Source organism: Anomaloglossus baeobatrachus, chromosome 4 (assembly GCF_048569485.1).
Source record: "Anomaloglossus baeobatrachus isolate aAnoBae1 chromosome 4, aAnoBae1.hap1, whole genome shotgun sequence".
Lineage (NCBI taxonomy): Eukaryota > Metazoa > Chordata > Amphibia > Anura > Aromobatidae > Anomaloglossus > Anomaloglossus baeobatrachus.
The window spans coordinates 593,912,265-593,929,732 of record NC_134356.1 but is presented as its reverse complement, the minus strand read 5'-3'; the positions used below and the strand labels follow the sequence as shown (position 1 = coordinate 593,929,732).

Sequence of the window (17,468 nt, the reverse complement as noted above, 5' to 3'; positions counted from 1 at the left end):
ATAATATGTCTGTATCTATGGCAAAAATCCTTGAGACCTTGCAATCTATGCATGGGTCTCAGTCTCTGGACACGGCGAGGCCTCTGTCCTCAGGTCCCCCTTACTTGGAATGTATCCAGCCTACAGGGGGGTCCCCGGCTTCACAGGCCGAGGATTATGACTCAGATGATGGCCCCAGCCACCCTAAGCGAGCTCGCTGGGAAAGACCCTCGACGTCTTCACACTGCTCAGGGTCTCAGCGCAATCAGTCTCCCTGTGATGTGTCTGATGAGAGTGATCAGGAATCCATTCCTGGAACCCCTCTCAACCTGGATACCCCGGATGGGGATGCCATGGTAAACGACCTTATCTCAGCCATCAATAGGCTGTTGGATATTTCTCCCCCAGCCCCTTCAGCAGAAGAGGCGGCTGCGGAGCAGGAAAAGTTTCGTTTCCTTTATCCCAAGCGTAAATTGAGTGCTTTGTTAGATCATTCTGACTTCAGAGAATCAATCCAGAAGCACGACGCTCACCCAGAAAGGCGTTTCTCTAAACGATCTAAAGATACGCGTTTCCCTTTCCCCCCTGAGGTGGTCAAGCGCTGGACACAGTGTCCAAAGGTAGACCCCCCGATTTCCAAACTTGCAGCTAGATCCATAGTTGCAGTGGAGGATGGCGCTTCACTTAAAGATGCCAATGACAGACAGATGGACCTTTGGTTAAAATCTGTCTATGAAGCTATAGGCGCGTCGTTTGCTCCGGCATTCGCAGCCGTATGGGCACTCCAGGCTATTTCAGCTGGCTTAGCAAAAGTGGATGCTATCATGCATCCAGCAGTGCCGCAAGTGGCGCACCTTACCACGCAGATGTCGGCGTTTGCGTCTTACGCTATCAATGCGGTCCTAGAATCTACCAGTCGCACCTCAATGGCGTCCGCCAATTCGGTAGTTTTGCGCAGAGCCTTGTGGTTAAAGGACTGGAAAGCAGATGCTGGTTCCAAAAAATGTTTAACCAGTTTGCCTTTGTCTAGAGATAGACTGTTTGGCGAGCCATTGGCTGACATCATTAAGCAGTCCAAGGGTAAAGACTCCTCTTTACCACAACCCAGAACATCCAAACCTCAGCAGAAAAAGTGGCAGCAGAGGTTTCAGTCCTTTCGAGGTTCGGGCAAGACACCATTTACCTCGTCCAAAGGGACTCAGAGGACGCAAAGAAACTCAGATTCGTGGCGGACTCACACACGCCCCAAGAAAGCAAATGGAGGTACCGCTTCCAAAGCGGCTACCTCATGACTCCCAGCCCCCCCCCTCCGCATCGCCGGTCGGGGGCAGGCTCTCCCGCTTTTCCGGCATTTGGATGTCACAGGTCAAAGACCGGTGGGTGACGGACATTTTGTCTCGCGGGTACAGAATCGAGTTCAATTCTCGTCCTCCAGCTCGGTTCTTCAGAACCTCCCCACGTCCAGACCGAGCAGATGCTCTGTTGCAGGCGGTGGATTCCCTAAAAGCGGAAGGAGTGGTTATCCCAGTCCCTCCTCAGGAACAAGGGCAAGGGTTTTACTCCAATCTCTTTGTGGTTCCAAAAAAGGACGGCTCGTTCCGTCCTGTTCTGGACCTAAAACGGCTCAACAAACATGTGCATGCCAGGAGGTTCCGGATGGAAACCCTCCGCTCTGTCATTGCCTCAATGTCCAGAGGAGATTTCCTTGCCTCAATAGACATCAAAGATGCTTATCTCCACGTGCCAATTGCTACAGAACATCAACGTTTTCTACGTTTTGTGATAGGAGACGACCATTTTCAGTTCGTAGCTCTTCCATTTGGTCTGGCGACAGCCCCACGGGTCTTCACCAAGGTCATGGCGGCGGTGGTAGCAGTCTTGCACTCTCAGGGACACTCGGTGATCCCTTACCTAGACGACTTATTGGTCAAAGCTCCCTCTCAGGAGGCATGTCAGCACAGCCTGAATGCTACGCTGGAGACTCTACAGTCTTTCGGATGGATCATCAACTTTCCAAAGTCGATCCTATCACCGACTCAGTCACTAACGTATCTTGGCATGGAGTTTCATACTCTAGCAGCGATAGTGAAGCTTCCGCTGGACAAGCAGCGGTCACTGCAGACAGGGGTGCAATCTCTTCTGCAGGGCCAGTTGCATCCCTTGCGGCGCCTCATGCATTTCCTAGGGAAGATGGTGGCAGCCATGGAAGCAGTTCCCTTTGCGCAGTTTCATCTGCGCCCACTTCAATGGGACATTCTCCGTCAATGGGACGGGAAGTCAACGTCCCTGGACAGGAAAGTCTCGCTTTCCCAGACGGCCAAAGACTCTCTACAATGGTGGCTCCTTCCCACCTCATTGTCTCAGGGAAGATCCTTCCTGCCCCCATCCTGGGCAGTAGTCACGACAGATGCGAGTCTGTCAGGGTGGGGAGCAGTATTTCTCCACCACAGGGCTCAGGGGACGTGGACTCCGCAGGAGTCCACCCTTCAGATCAATGTTCTGGAGATCAGAGCAGTGTATCTTGCTCTCCTGGCCTTCCAACAGTGGCTGGAAGGAAAGCAGATCCGAATCCAATCGGACAACTCCACAGCGGTGGCATACATCAACCACCAAGGAGGGACGCGCAGTCGGCAAGCCTTCCAAGAAGTCCGGCGCATTCTAATGTGGGTGGAGGACAGAGCATCCACCATATCCGCGGTTCACATCCCAGGCGTAGAAAACTGGGAAGCAGACTTCCTCAGTCGCCAGGGTATGGACGCAGGGGAATGGTCCCTTCACCCGGACGTGTTTCAGGAAATCTGTCGCCGCTGGGGAGTGCCGGACGTCGACCTAATGGCATCCCGGCACAACAACAAGGTTCCGGCATTCATGGCGAGGTCGCGCGATCTAAGAGCTCTGGCGGCAGACGCCTTGGTTCAAGATTGGTCGCAGTTTCAGCTCCCATACGTGTTTCCGCCTCTGGCGCTCTTGCCCAGAGTGCTACGCAAGATCAGATCCGAGTGCAGCCGCGTCATACTCGTCGCTCCAGACTGGCCGAGGAGGTCGTGGTATCCGGATCTGTGGCATCTCACGATCGGTCGACCGTGGTCACTGCCAGACCGACCAGACTTACTGTCTCAAGGGCCGTTTTTCCATCAGAATTCTGCGGCCCTGAACCTGACTGTGTGGCCATTGAGTCCTGGATCCTAGCATCTGCTGGATTATCTCAGGGAGTCGTTGCCACAATGAGACAAGCTAGAAAGTCGAATTCGGCTAAGATCTACCACAGAACGTGGAGGATTTTCTTGTCCTGGTGCTCTGCTCAGGGAGTGTCTCCCTGGCCATTTGCATTGCCCAAGTTTCTTTCCTTCCTGCAATCGGGGTTAGAAAAGGGCTTGTCGCTCAGCTCCCTTAAAGGGCAAGTTTCGGCACTATCCGTGTTTTTTCAGAAGCGTCTAGCACGTCTTCCTAAGGTGCGCACGTTCCTGCAGGGGGTCTGTCATATTGTACCCCCGTACAAGCGACCGTTAGATCCATGGGATCTGAACAGGGTACTAGTTGCTCTCCAGAAGCCGCCCTTCGAGCCTCTGAAGGAAGTTTCCTTTTCTCGGCTGTCGCAGAAAGTGGCGTTTCTTGTTGCGATCACATCGCTTCGGCGAGTGTCTGAGCTGGCAGCTCTGTCATCTAAGGCTCCTTTCCTGGTGTTCCACCAGGACAAGGTTGTGCTGCGCCCTATTCCGGAGTTTCTTCCTAAGGTCGTATCCTCTTTTCATCTTAATCAGGATATTTCCTTGCCTTCTTTTTGTCCTCATCCGGTTCACCGGTATGAAAAGGCCTTACGTTTGCTAGATCTGGTGAGAGCACTCAGAATCTACATTTCCCGCACGGCGCCCATACGCCGTGCCGATGCACTTTTCGTCCTTGTCGCTGGTCCGCGCAAGGGGTTGCAGGCTTCTAAAGCCACCCTGGCTCGATGGATCAAAGAACCAATTCTAGAGGCCTACCGTTCTGCGGGGCTTCCGGTTCCTTCAGGGCTAAAAGCCCACTCTACCAGAGCCGTGGGTGCGTCCTGGGCATTACGTCACCAGGCTTCGGCTCAACAGGTGTGCCAGGCAGCTACCTGGTCCAGTCTGCACACTTTCACCAAGCATTATCAGGTGCATACCTATGCTTCGGCGGATGCCAGCTTAGGTAGAAGAGTCCTGCAGGCGGCAGTGACACCCCCGTAGGGGAGGGCTGTTTTGCAGCTCTAACATGAGGTATTTATTTACCCACCCAGGGACAGCTTTTGGACGTCCCAATCGTCTGGGTCTCCCAATAGAGCGCTGAAGAAGAAGGGAATTTTGTTACTTACCGTAAATTCCTTTTCTTCTAGCTCTTATTGGGAGACCCAGCACCCGCCCTGTTGTCCTTCGGGATGTTTTTTTGTTGTTTGCGGGTACACATGTTGTTCATGTTGAACGGTTTTTCAGTTCTCCGATGTTATTCGGAGTTAATTTGTTTAAACCAGTTATTGGCTTCCTCCTTCTTGCTTTGGCACTAAAACTGGAGAACCCGTGATACCACGGGGGGGTATAGCCAGAGGGGGAGGGGCCTTGCACTTTTAATGTAGTGCTTTGTGTGGCCTCCAGAGGGCAGTAGCTATACCCCAATCGTCTGGGTCTCCCAATAAGAGCTAGAAGAAAAGGAATTTACGGTAAGTAACAAAATTCCCTTCTTTTTCTTAATTCCCTCAAATTTATCTAAAGTCCCACTTCTAGGTGCCAAAAACCCCCCGCATCAAAGCATAATGCAGCCTCCACCATGCTTCACTGTAAATGTGGTGTTTTGGTGTTGTGCAGTTTTCACTTGGCACCAAAGATACCTTTTGGAATTTTTAGCCAAAAAGTTCATCCTTGGACTCATCAAACCATAAAACGTTTTCCACATACTTTTGACAGACTTGATGTAGGCTTTGGCAAAATATAGAACAAACAAAAAGCCAGCACTAAATGTGCACTTCAGCACTAAAAATTCCAAACTGTACTTATTATAGAGATTTTTGGCAAAAAATTGCAATTTCTTGAGCTATTCCGCCACGTCTCGGCAAATCTCATTTGGGACAGTCCTCCACTAAAATATTTTTATAAAATGTGCCATACGGCCTCACATATGAATAGTAGAACTGCTCTTAGCAGCACTCACCTGGTCTATTTCAATCCCGTACCCATGACTGAGTCATGGCTTTGGGCGGGACAGGTCCAAGCAAATGCTGCATGAAGTAAATAGCCTGTGGACAGGACCTGATGACTGAATGTGAACAGTCACCAACCGCCAAAATCTAGACAGGTGGAATACATCATATGTGAGGCCGTATGGCACATTTTATAAACCTATTTTAGTGTAGGACTGCCCCAAATGAGATTTGCCGTGACGTGGCGGGGTAGCTCAAGAAATTGCAATTTTTTGCCAAAAATCTCAACATTTTTATAATAAGTACAGTTTGGAATTTTTAGTGCTGAAGTAAACATTTGGTGCTGGCTTTTTGTTTTTTGCTCATTGAATTGGTCGGTGGCTGACCCCCACCTTGCTATGCACCCCAATTTTGGATGTATTCCACCTGTCTAGATTTTGGCGGTTGGTGACTGTTCACATTCAGTCATCAGGCCCTGTCCACAGGCTATTTACTTCATGCAGCATTTGCTTGGACCTGTCCCGCCCACAGCCATGATTCAGTCATGGGTACGGGATTGAAATAGACCAGGTGAGTGCTGCTAAGAGCAGTTCTACTATTCATATGTGAGGCCGTATGGCACATTTTATAAAGATATTTTAGTGTAGGACTGCCTCAAATGAGATTTGCCGTGACGTGGCGAGGTAGCTCAAGAAATTGCAATTTTTTGCCAAAAATCTCAAAATTTTTATAATAAGTACAGTTTGGAATTTTTAGTGCTGAAGTGCACATTTAGTGCTGGCTTTTTGTTTTTTTCTTCTTTTGGCAAAATATAGCTGTACTTGGACATTTTTCTTTTTGAGAAAAGGCTTCTGTCTTGCCACCCTACCCCACAGGCCACACATATGAAGAATATGGGAGATTACAGTAGCAAGCAGTATACAACCAGAGCTTGCCAGAAACTCCTGCAGCTCCTTTAATGTTTCTATAGGTGTCTTGGCAGCCTCCTAGACAATTTCCTCCTTGTTTTTTCATCAATTTTTGAGGGACATCCAGTTTTAGGTAATGTTACAGTTGTGTCAACTTTAAGCCATTTCTTGATGACAATCTTCATAGTGTCCCATGGTATATGTAATGACTGACTGATGGCTTTCAACAGTAAAATCCCTCTGCTGTGTTATAAGCTATTTATGGACCATGGATTTTACTGTAAAATGCAACTAAGAAAACATCAGGTTAATCCTCCTGGAACAGCTAAACTTTTATATGGGGTTAGTAAGAATCGCTGTAAATGATGGCAGCTGTGTACTGACTACTACAGTATGTAATGAGTGTAAATGCGATCAGCAAATTCTCAACACAACCACATCTCCAATTATAAGAGGGTGTTCACACTTATGCAACCACATTATTTTCCCCCTCTAAATGATTTCAGTTGGATTTATCAATTGAATTGTATAGATTATGGTTGACATTAAAGATTGTAAAAGTTCTGAAATTATTCTACTCTGTATGAAAAACTGGTATTTTAACAAGGGTGTGAAGACTTTTTTTTTTTTTTTAATCTGCTGCATGAATTTCCAGGGTCATTACTTCTATGTATATAGATTATTATAAAAACTGTAAAATACTATAAGGCAATATGCACAAGTGGATCGCAATCCCCCATGATTGGTCCCATTGAAGTTTCCATCACTTTGCCGTCATTCTGATGACCAGAACTGTCATACAAACCCTTTTTAATAGTCATTCAGTTTCATTGGTAAAAGTTCCCCCGGTCACAGTGACATGGCGTTCATTACAAGCTGCCCTTAATACAGTCTATGGCAGATGTGTATTGTGAAGGAGATTGCCCTTGATGCACAAACTAACCTCGTCATTTCTTTATTCTCCTAGGTAAACCAGAGCCATTGGTGTTTCACATTCCCCAATCTTTCTTTGATGCCCTGTCTCAGAGATTGTCCATGGGGAACGCAAGGATGCGCCTTCCCAACTGCACTACAGGTACTGTCATGTGAACACGTCACACAGCGGCCTCTTCATGTGCACACAGTCTTAGATTTCAGAGTCACGTTGCAGATTCATCGGAATTGCACCTGCTTGACAATAATTAAGTAGCAGTTGAGATCCAAAACAATGATTCAATGCTTTGTCGTGTTTCCCTCTGTACAACCTCTAGTGACCTCAGATGTCTTACAGGAACCTTTCTTCATGTTCTCACCTCTTCCCATACTGATCAGAGTATGACTATTTTGATGCACTGGTCCTGAAGAAGAGGTATATCCTCGAAACGCGTAGACCGATGGAATAAAAGAATACGTTTATAACATCAACGTGCTACATCTTCATTTTGGCTGATGCGCGGCATTAACCCCCTCTTCACTCTGATTTGTATACTGATCAGATGTGATATGTGCAAAGTGATGTCCACATTTAAAGGGATCCTGCCACCAGGTTTTCCCTTATGAGATGTAGCCACCACCAGTGAGCCCTTATATATAGCATTCTAGAATACTGTATATAAGAGCCCAGGCCGCTCTGTATAATGAAAAAAAACCACGTTTATTATACTCACCTAAGAGGCGGTCTGGTCCCATGGTGTTGCTGCTCTCCGGTCTGGCGCCTCCTCTCTGCAGCAATCTCTGTCCTTCTCAGGCCCGTGTGCATAACGAGACATACCGTACAGACCAAAAGTTTGGACACACCTCCTCATTCAAAGAGTTTTCTTTATTTTCAGGACTCTGAAAATTGTAGATTCACATTGAAGGCATCAAAACTATGAATTAACACATGTGGAATGAAATACTTAAAGTGTGAAACAACTGAAAATATGTCTTATATTCTAGGTTCTTCAAAGTAGCCACCTTTTGCTTTGATTACTGCTTTGCACACTCTTGGCATTCTCTTGATGAGCTTCAAGAGCTGGTCACTGGAAATGGTTTTCCAACAGTTTTGAAGCAGTTCCCAGAGATGCTTAGCACTTGTTGGCCCTTTTGCCTTCACTCTGCGGTCCAGCTCACCCCAAACCATCTCGATTGGGTTCAGGTCTGGTGACTATGGAGACCAGGTCATCTGGCGTAGCACCCCATCACTCTACTTCTTAGTCAAATAGCCCTTACACAGCCTGGAGGTGTGTTTGGGGTCATTGTCCTGTTGAAAAATAAATGATGGTCCAACTAAACGCAAACCGGATGGAATAGCACACCGCTGCAAGATGCTGTGGTAGCCATGCTGGTTTAGTATGCCTTCAATTTTGAATAAATCCCCAACAGTGTCACCAGCAAAGCACCCCCACACCATACACCTCCTCCTCCATGCTTCACGGTGGGAACCAGCCATGTAGAGTCCATCCGTTCACCTTTTCTACAAAGACACGGTGGTTGGATCCAAAGATCTCATATTTGGACTCATCAGACCAAAGCACAGATTTCCACTGGTCTAATGTCCATTCCTTGTGTTCTTTAGCCCAAACAAGTCTTTGTTGCCTGTCCTTAGCAGTGGTTTCCTAGCAGCTATTTTACTATGAAGGCCTGCTGCACAAAGTCTCCTCTTAATAGTTGTTCTAGAGATGAGAAGGTGTGTTTAAACTTTTGGTCTGTACTGTATGTCATCCACAATAGCTGCCATTGAGGTCCTGCGCAGGAGCACTTTGATCTGCCCTACTAAGAGCAGATCAAAGTATTGTAGTGCGCATGTGCAGGCAGTCTTTAACATTTCCTCGTGTCTGCGCATTACAGTACAGTGGAACCTTGCTTAACGAGAACAATCCGTTCTGGGACTGTGCTTGTTAATCAAGGTACTCGTTCAGCAGAGCAAGGTTTCCCATAGGAAATCATTGCAATGCTGACGATCCGTTCCACAATGTGTTAAATGTCCCATCCTGGTCCCCTATTCTATCATTCCACACACATACAAACACGCACAAACATGTACAAACTCACACAAACATGTACAAACTCACACAAACACACACAAGCACACACAAGCACACGCACATATTATATGCTCACCTTACCTTCCGTTCCATCGCTGGTCTCCTGGGACTTGCTGTTCTCCGGTGCGGGCCGTGTAGCAGGTGACCATAACAACGAGGGCGGAACTTCCTGCCAGAGCACTGACGTCAAAGGCAGAGCCGCTTGCCTCTGATTGGCCAGCGCGCTGCCTTTGACAAGCGGTGACAGGAACCAGGAAGTTCCTGCTTCGTTGCTATGGATGCCGATGCCTGGAGCGGAGCGGAGCAGAGCGGCGCGGCGCACTACAGGACCCAGGAGGCCGGCGATGAAACGGAAGATTTAGATATAGGTATGCTCACCTTACCTTCCGTTCCACCGCCGGCCTCATGGTACTTGTAGTTCGCCGCGATGTACCCGGGAACTACAAGAACCATGAGGCCGGCGGTGGAACGGAAGGTAAGGTGAGCATAATACTGTGTGTGTGTGTGTGTGTGTGTGTGTGTGTGTGTGTGTGTGTGTGTGTGTGTGTGTGTGCTTGTGCGTACATGTGTGTGTTTGTGTGGACAATGCAAGTGCGGGTCAGAGCGCGGTGGATGGACGGAACCAGAAGTGTGTGAGGTGAGAATTTCGCTCGTACAGCAAAGCTTTCTCGTAAAGCGGGTTACAAATTTACAGAAAGCTTTGCTTGTTAAGCGAAATTCTCGTTAAGAGGGTTACTCGTTAAGCGAGGTTCCACTGTAGATTGATCTGCCCTCAGCAGGTCAGATCAAAGTGCTCCTGCGCAAGACCGCAATGCTGGCCTGGGCTGGATAGAAGGAGGACAGAGATCACATCAGAGAGGAGGCGCTGGACCGGAGAACAGTGACACCCATCAGGCCAGATGAACCCCTTAGGTGAGTATTATAAAAGTGTTTTTTACGTTCTACAGAGTGGCCTGGGCTCTTATATACAGTATTCCAGAATGCAGTATGTAAGAGGTCACTGGTGGTGGCCGCAGCTTATAGTCGCAGAATCTGGTGACGGGTTCCCTTTTAAGAGGTCTTTATTTGTACATCGCAGCTACATCCATTCACCCTTTGTGCCATTTATCCACCCATTGATACCAATGCCTACCATGGTTTGGATCACAGATTTTTGCTCTTCCTGGCTGAGATGGGAAGATGTGTAGACCTGTATGAGCTGTGCACATCTTATCAACATCTACAAGTGCTGGGTGGCATTTTCCTAATGTCCCAGGTGTCTTCTTTCCCCAAAATATACTTTGGTGTGTGGCTGGATAATGATTTTTAAATATTATAACTTAGGTTTTAGCTGTGAATGTAAAAAGTAGCCTGAAGATTCACATAGAAAAAGGTTTAATAAAGAGGAAATTTTCAGTGCCTGATATATAAAGTGCGTTTTGAGCTGGAGCATTGAATATTTGTATTTTTTCAGCCTTCTTACGAAAAGACGCCCTGCCTTTGGGAACATTCTCTAAGTATACCTGGCACATCACTAACATTTTACATGTTAAACAGATCTTTGACACGCCAGAGGTAAGAGAGCGACTTTCTACAGCATCCCTGAGTTATGACACTGAGTATGCTGTAGACATGGTGAATTGGGTTTTTATTTTATCCACATGCATTATGCCTTTATTGCACTTTGTTAGCAGCTGCACTCTTCTTCATGCTTGCTCAGCACCCCAAACATATCCCCACTTCAGTGCCCTCCATTCTGACTGCATACAGTCTACAGACACACAAGTCATAGCTGCAGCTGCATCCCCCTCCTCCTTACCTCCTACCTACAGACTGAAGAGGTTTCTCAACAATTGCAAAGATATTGCAGGCAGAAAAAGGGGAAACAAAGAATGCTGCAAGAGGGGGATGACCTCCCCTACTAATATGTAATAAGTGTTCTGTATTTTTTTTCTAACCGATTGTCAGGTTAGAGGCTGGAGACAAGTGACTTCAAGAAAACGTGTCCTAGCTAGAACCACACTTACTTATATTAACAGGAACATGTCACTAGGTTTTGGCCTTCTAAATATTACTTACAGCAAAGATGGGCTGCAGTGTGTAAGTCTCCCAGGCCAAAAACTAATACTCTACCAGGATACAGCTAAACCCCCATTAAATGGAGGCATCCCAGGTGCAGGAGGAGCAAATCACACACACCCCTCCATGGAATGGAGGCGACGATTGCTGGATGATAAAACTGCACACTGATGGCTTGCATAGAGCGCTGTTCACACATGCAGATAACACAGTCACAAGCTCGCAGCCTATTAAGTGAGGCCCATACTATTCGATCAGGCGGGATGCCACGCCGTACCCCACCTGTGTATCATGAAGGGACAGAAACTCTAAGATGCAAGGCCCAACAGAAAGGAGCCTCGCTATATCCTGTACAAAAAAATATGAGGTTTTAGTTGGTATTATGGCCATAAAACGGAAGCCTACAGCCCTCGTCATGGGAACCTCAGGCTTGTAGGTATTTACACTAAATATAAAAATAGCAACAAAAAGAGGAATAAAAATCCTCCAAAAATTAAGTATTACTTACAGCAAGATGGGCTGCAGTGTGTACATCGCCCAGGCCAAAAACTAATACTCTACCAGGATACAGCTAAGCCCCCAGTAAAGGGGAAGCATCACAGGTGCAGGAGGCCATAACTACCAACTAAAACCTCATATATTTTTGAACAGGATACAGCCAGGCCCCTTTCTGTTTGGCCTTTAAAAGTTTAGAGGTCCTGTCCCTGTATGATGCACAGGTGGGGTACGGAGTGGCATCCTGCCTGATCTAATAGTATGGGCGTCACCTAATAGGCTGCGGGCTTGTGACTGTGTTATCTGCATGTGTGAACAGTGCTTTATGCAAGCCATCTGTGTGAAGCTTCATCATCTAGCAATCGCCCCTCCATTCCGTGGACGTGTGTGTGATTTGCTCCTCCTGCACCTGTGATGCCTCCACTTAGTGGGGGCTTAGCTGTATCCTGGTAGAGTAGTAGTTTTTGGCCTGGGCAATGTACACACTGCAGCCCATCTTTGCTGTAAGTAATACTTAATTTTTGGAGGATATTTATTCTTCTTCTTGTTGCTATTTTTATATTTAGGTTTTGGCCTTCTAAACTAAAACTAGCACCTTAAGCACCGCCTATACTGCATTCCATAAAGGTGCATGTTACCCCCTGACCCCCATGTAGCCCCCAAAAATACCTTTATAAAATCTCCCACCCTGTATTTAAATTGTCAGGTCCAGTGGGCATCCTAATCTGCTCCTTCTGTCCCTTCTTTCGCACTCCTCTTTTGCTGATTGATGTGGATGACGCCTTGGACATCATCCACGTAGGCAGGCAAAATCTTGCGCCTGCGCAGACATATTCCCAGCTCGCGCAGGCACATTGTTCTCTGGCCTATTGCAGAGAGCTAAAAACATAGGTGTGCCTGCATGAATTGGCGCGTTCTCTACGCAGATGCAAACTTGACGGTTTTGTGCAGGCGCACCTATGTTTTCGGCTCTGACCGCAACATGGCAGAGCGAAGTGCGCCTGCGCGAGCCGGGAATATGAAGATTTTGCCCACCTATGTGGACATCAATCAGCACAGAAGGACAGCGAAAAAGAGGGACAGGAGGAGCAGATTAGGACGCCCATCGGACCGGACAATTTACATACAGGGCATGAGATTTTATACAGGTGTTTTTGGGGGGTCAGGGGGTAACCTGCATCTTCATTGAATGCAGCACAAGGCTGCTCAAGGTGCTAGTTTAAGTTTAGAATGCCAAAACCTAGTGTGACAGGTTCCCTTTAAGAGCAGTATACATAGCCACTATACAAAAAGTCCAAAAAGTGACCTCTTTTATTAACGTTTCACTATTATTTTGGTCTCTGGACACAAATTAGGAGAGGATCACATTGGTGTTGAATGCTCAGCTATAACCTAGGTAAATTGTCTGACATGCTAATGTACTTTCACTACCAAAACCTGTCAAAAGAAAGTAGCTAGGCCGGTATACACGAGTGCACACTTTTTCATCAGAATTACAAAGCACTAATGGATTTTTTTTTTCTGCTCAGATGCCCCTAGAAATTACCCGAAGTTTTGTCCAGAACAGAGATGGGACATTCGATTTATTTAAATGTCCGAAAGTGGAAGTGGAGAGCATAGCGGAGACGTACGGCAGGCTGGAAAAACAGCCCATTCGCCCTCTTGAACTGAAAACCTTCCTGAAAGTTGGTATGTTTTATCAATTATGTCTTATTAGCCCCTTTCCTTCTTAGGACGTAATAGTACATGCTAGTGGGGCTGCGAGTGTATGGCGCAGGCTCAGGAGCTGTGGCCGCTCCATATAGTGCAGGTGCCGGCTGCAGGAGCTGCTCCCGCTCCAAACACCGAAACTGCCTCTATATCTCTACTGTTTAACCACTTAAATACCACTGTCTATACCTGTCTGTGACATTCACAGGGTGCCGATGGGTTGATATGGCAGCTGGGCCCCCGTCGATGACACGTTGGTCCTTTTATGATGCTTCGTATGAATGAGTTAATTATTTGAACTCTATACTGTAAATAGAGGCACTAAAAAATAAATCTTGGATCTTGTTTTTACAGGTTTATTTAATGGTAAAACTCACGTGGAAACCTGATAAGCCATGTCAGTACAATTATGGCAGTACCAAACTTCCATTTTTTCTTTAACCTCTTGACGACCTAGGACTTGTATATATACGTCCTAGGTCGCTTCCCCCCAGTTACCGTGGGCTTCTGCAGTGAGTCCTCTGTAATCCCCATACATGTCTGCTAATCTGATTAGCAGACATGTTCTCCTGTTAACCACTTAGATTGCGCTGTTAACCTCTGACAGTGCAATCTAACGCGCTCTGTCGGGAATTGCACTACAGGAATCTGAGGGGTGCGTCTTATAATTTTAATGTAGCTTACTGAGGTGGTGGAGAGGTGTCGTAAGAGGCTAGGGGCATGCTGCAGCGGCTGTGCACTGTGCTATGGAGGCTGTGCGGGGTCTGCGGAGGCTGTGTGGTGTCTGCAACAGCTGGTGCCTCGGGAGGCTGTGTGGGGTCTGCGGCGGCTAGTGCTGGGGCAGCTGTGTGGGTTCTCCGGAGGCTAGTGCTGGGGCAGCTGTGTGGCGTCTCCGGAGGCTAGTGCTGGGGCAGCTGTGCAGGGTCTCCGGAGGCTAGTGCTGGGGCAGCTGTGCAGGGTCTCCGGAGGCTAGTGCTGGGGCAGCTGTGCGGGGTCTCCGGAGGCTAGTGCTGGGGCAGCTGTGTGGGGTCTCCGGAGGCTAGTGCAGGGGCAGCTGTGTGGGTTCTCCGGAGGCTAGTGCAGGGGCAGATGTGTGGCGTCTCCGGAAGCTAGTGCTGGGGCAGCTGTGCGGGGTCTCCGGAAGCTAGTGCTGGGGCAGCTGTGCGGGGTCTCCGGAGGCTAGTGCAGGGGCAGCTGTGTGGCGTCTCCGGAGGCTATTGCTGGGGCAGCTGTGCGGGGTCTCCGGAGGCTATTGCTGGGGCAGCTGTGCGGGGTCTCCGGAGGCTAGTGCTGGGGCAGCTGTGCGGGGTCTCCGGAGGCTAGTGCTGGGGCAGCTGTGTGGGTTCTCCGGAGGCTAGTGCTGGGGCAGCTGTGTGGCGTCTCCGGAAGCTAGTGCTGGGGCAGCTGTTCGGGGTCTCCGGAGGCTAGTGCTGGGGCAGCTGTGCAGGCTTTCCGGAGGCTAGTGCTGGGGCAGCTGTGCGGGGTCTCCGGAGGCTAGTGCTGGGGCAGCTGTGCGGGGTCTCCGGAGGCTAGTGCTGAGGCAGCTATGCGGGGTCTCCGGAGGCTAGTGCAGGGGCAGCTGTGTGGCGTCTCCGGAAGCTAGTGCTGGGGCAGCTGTGCGGGGTCTCCGGAGGCTAGTGCTGGGGCAGCTGTGTGGCGTCTCCGGAGGCTAGTGCTGGGGCAGCTGTGCGGGGTCTCCGGAGGCTAGTGCTGGGGCAGCTGTGTGGGTTCTCCGGAGGCTAGTGCTGGGGCAGCTGTGTGGCGTCTCCGGAAGCTAGTGCTGGGGCAGCTGTGCGGGGTCTCCGGAGGCTAGTGCTGGGGCAGCTGTGCGGGGTCTCCGGAGGCTAGTGCTGAGGCAGCTATGCGGGGTCTCCGGAGGCTAGTGCAGGGGCAGCTGTGTGGCGTCTCCGGAAGCTAGTGCTGGGGCAGCTGTGCGGGGTCTCCGGAGGCTAGTGCTGGGGCAGCTGTGCGGGGTGTCCGGAGGCTAGTGCTGGGGCAGCTGTGCGGGGTCTCCGAGGCTGGTGCTGCTGTGCTGATGCGGCTGTGCCGAGTCTCCAGAGGCTGGTGCAGCTGTGTGGGGTCTCCAGCTGATAGGCAGCTGCTGCCACTCAAAAAGCTGCTCATTTTACAAACTTTACTTGCTTGTGTTTCAAAACCTACACATCCAATCTAACAGCTAAAGGCATGTATAGAATAAGCCTGATAGTGCCAGTATAGAACTGGCTCTAGGTAATATAGGAAAATCCTGGTGATTGGTGCGCTTTAACATCAGGTTTATTCAGTAGCAAAAAAGATATCCGCAACTAAACTAATATGCTGATTTTAATTCTTACAGCAAATGTCCCCTTTTTATTTTAAGAGTTGAAATCTACGGCAAACCTATTCTCAGGGTTAGAAGACCCCTGGTCACTTCTTTTTGATGTACTATTGAAATATGTATGTAGAATTTTGTTTTCTATAATGCCTCATTGTGGAAAACGGGTCCAGATGAGTGTTTTATTAAAATACAAAAATAAAGTTTTTTTATTGCTAGACTCATAACCCTGTTTATATTGCAGGTAACACGTCCCCAGATCAGAAGGAGCCCACCCCATTCACTATTGAGTGGATCCCAGATATTCTTCCTTTGTCCAAGATTGGAGAGCTGCGCATTAGATTTGAATATGGCCACCATCGGAACGGACCGTTGCCAGACTTCACCGACCCCTCTCCCCACGCCCTGGAGATCACGCCTCTGACCACCATTACCTATGATTAATCCTGTACAGTAACAAGCAGCAGGAGGACGGCGCTGACGGCTTGTTATGTTGTTTAGCGCGCCTCATCCTCTGACCTAAGTTCAGGACCATGAACTCTCCGTGTGCATTAATATGCAGGGTTTCTCTTTTTTAATGTTATTTGCTGCTATGGCACACTGTCTTTTGTGCGTATTTAAGTCGAGCATCAATGTCTAAATAAAAATAAAAGCCAATATTGTTCCAAGGAAACGAGAACAAGAAGGAAAGAAGAACTGGACTGAATGGGCTTCAGGACGTCACCCTATACATTTTTTCACCTGCAGTATTTTAAATATCAATTTTTGAAAAAATCCTTTTTTTATGGCCATAGCTGTGATATAGGAGCCTCATCATTAAAAGTGGTCACATCGGTAGAGGGTCTGCAGAGACCATTCTCTGATAAGATGGTGAAAGGACATCTCCATGAGTGTTTCCTCTGTTGAAACCATTTTTTTTTTTTTTTTTGTAGATTTACCATCTGTTATTTTATCGCCTGCCAGTTTAACCTCTTTTTTTATCCCAAGTGTACGTATTTAATATATCGGGCAATCCGTAGTCTATCCTTGATCATGCTGACGGAAGAATTGTAACTGTTAACTTAATCGGACAAAGGAGCACGAAATTCCTGTGAAAACTAAAATTAAGAATCTTAAACATATAAACTAAAATGAGAAATGATCTCCAGATTGTGTTCGTATCATTTGGTTTATTTCAAGTATCTGCATATAATCATTCTGCTAAGCAAAAGTGGTATGTGTGTCACTTGTATGTGTTGGTGTTGCATACCGACCCCTGAACTGCAATACCAGACAAATACCATGAACAAGAGTGGCGCTGATTATAGACAAAAGAAGGCATGTTTTGTATTTTCCCATTACCATTTTTAATGGATATTAGGGACCCTTTGTGACATAACGTACAACAGTCTTTGTGGCACATGTACACTAAATATACTGCGCCGAAGTGCAAGTAATCACAAGTGAGTAGCAGAAGCAATAAAGGAGGGGAGCGTGGTTAATAGATTCCACCTTGTGCCCGTCTGTCGGGTACTACTCGGTACTCTATGCCGGAAGTGAAAAAACATCTACCAATGCCATGTCTCAGGGAAGAATCAAAGTGCTCTTGTTGTGTCTCATCTATGGAGTTGGATCCACACAGCTCCTGATGAAGATTGAAGGCAACACGGACTGATGGCTCTGGTGCAGCAGATTAGAGGATTTGCAGCACAGAGTTGTTGAAGTTGTGCTGATGTGATGTCATGAGGGTGTAGCAGAGCTGAGAAATGGAGACATGATGGAGCCTGGATTACATCAGTGCAGTTGATAAAGTGGAGCAGAACTGGAACTGCGATGGCTGATGTAGCAAAGCTGGAACTGTGGTGGCT

At 47.9% G+C, this 17,468-nt stretch overlaps 1 protein-coding gene across 1 annotated transcript in view; it reads left to right on the top strand.

Moving 5' to 3' along the window:
• Positions 1-16,768, top strand: part of C4H2orf42 (chromosome 4 C2orf42 homolog) — an 82,326-nt gene extending 65,558 nt beyond the window's left edge. Inside the window, exons 6-9 of the mRNA XM_075346151.1 lie at positions 7,007-7,114; positions 10,498-10,598; positions 13,127-13,286; positions 15,866-16,768. Of these exons, the coding sequence (XP_075202266.1) occupies positions 7,007-7,114; positions 10,498-10,598; positions 13,127-13,286; positions 15,866-16,065 (569 nt within the window). The 3' untranslated portion in view covers positions 16,066-16,768. The remainder of the gene's footprint in view (positions 1-7,006; positions 7,115-10,497; positions 10,599-13,126; positions 13,287-15,865) is intronic.
• The last annotated feature ends 700 nt before the right edge of the window (positions 16,769-17,468 follow it).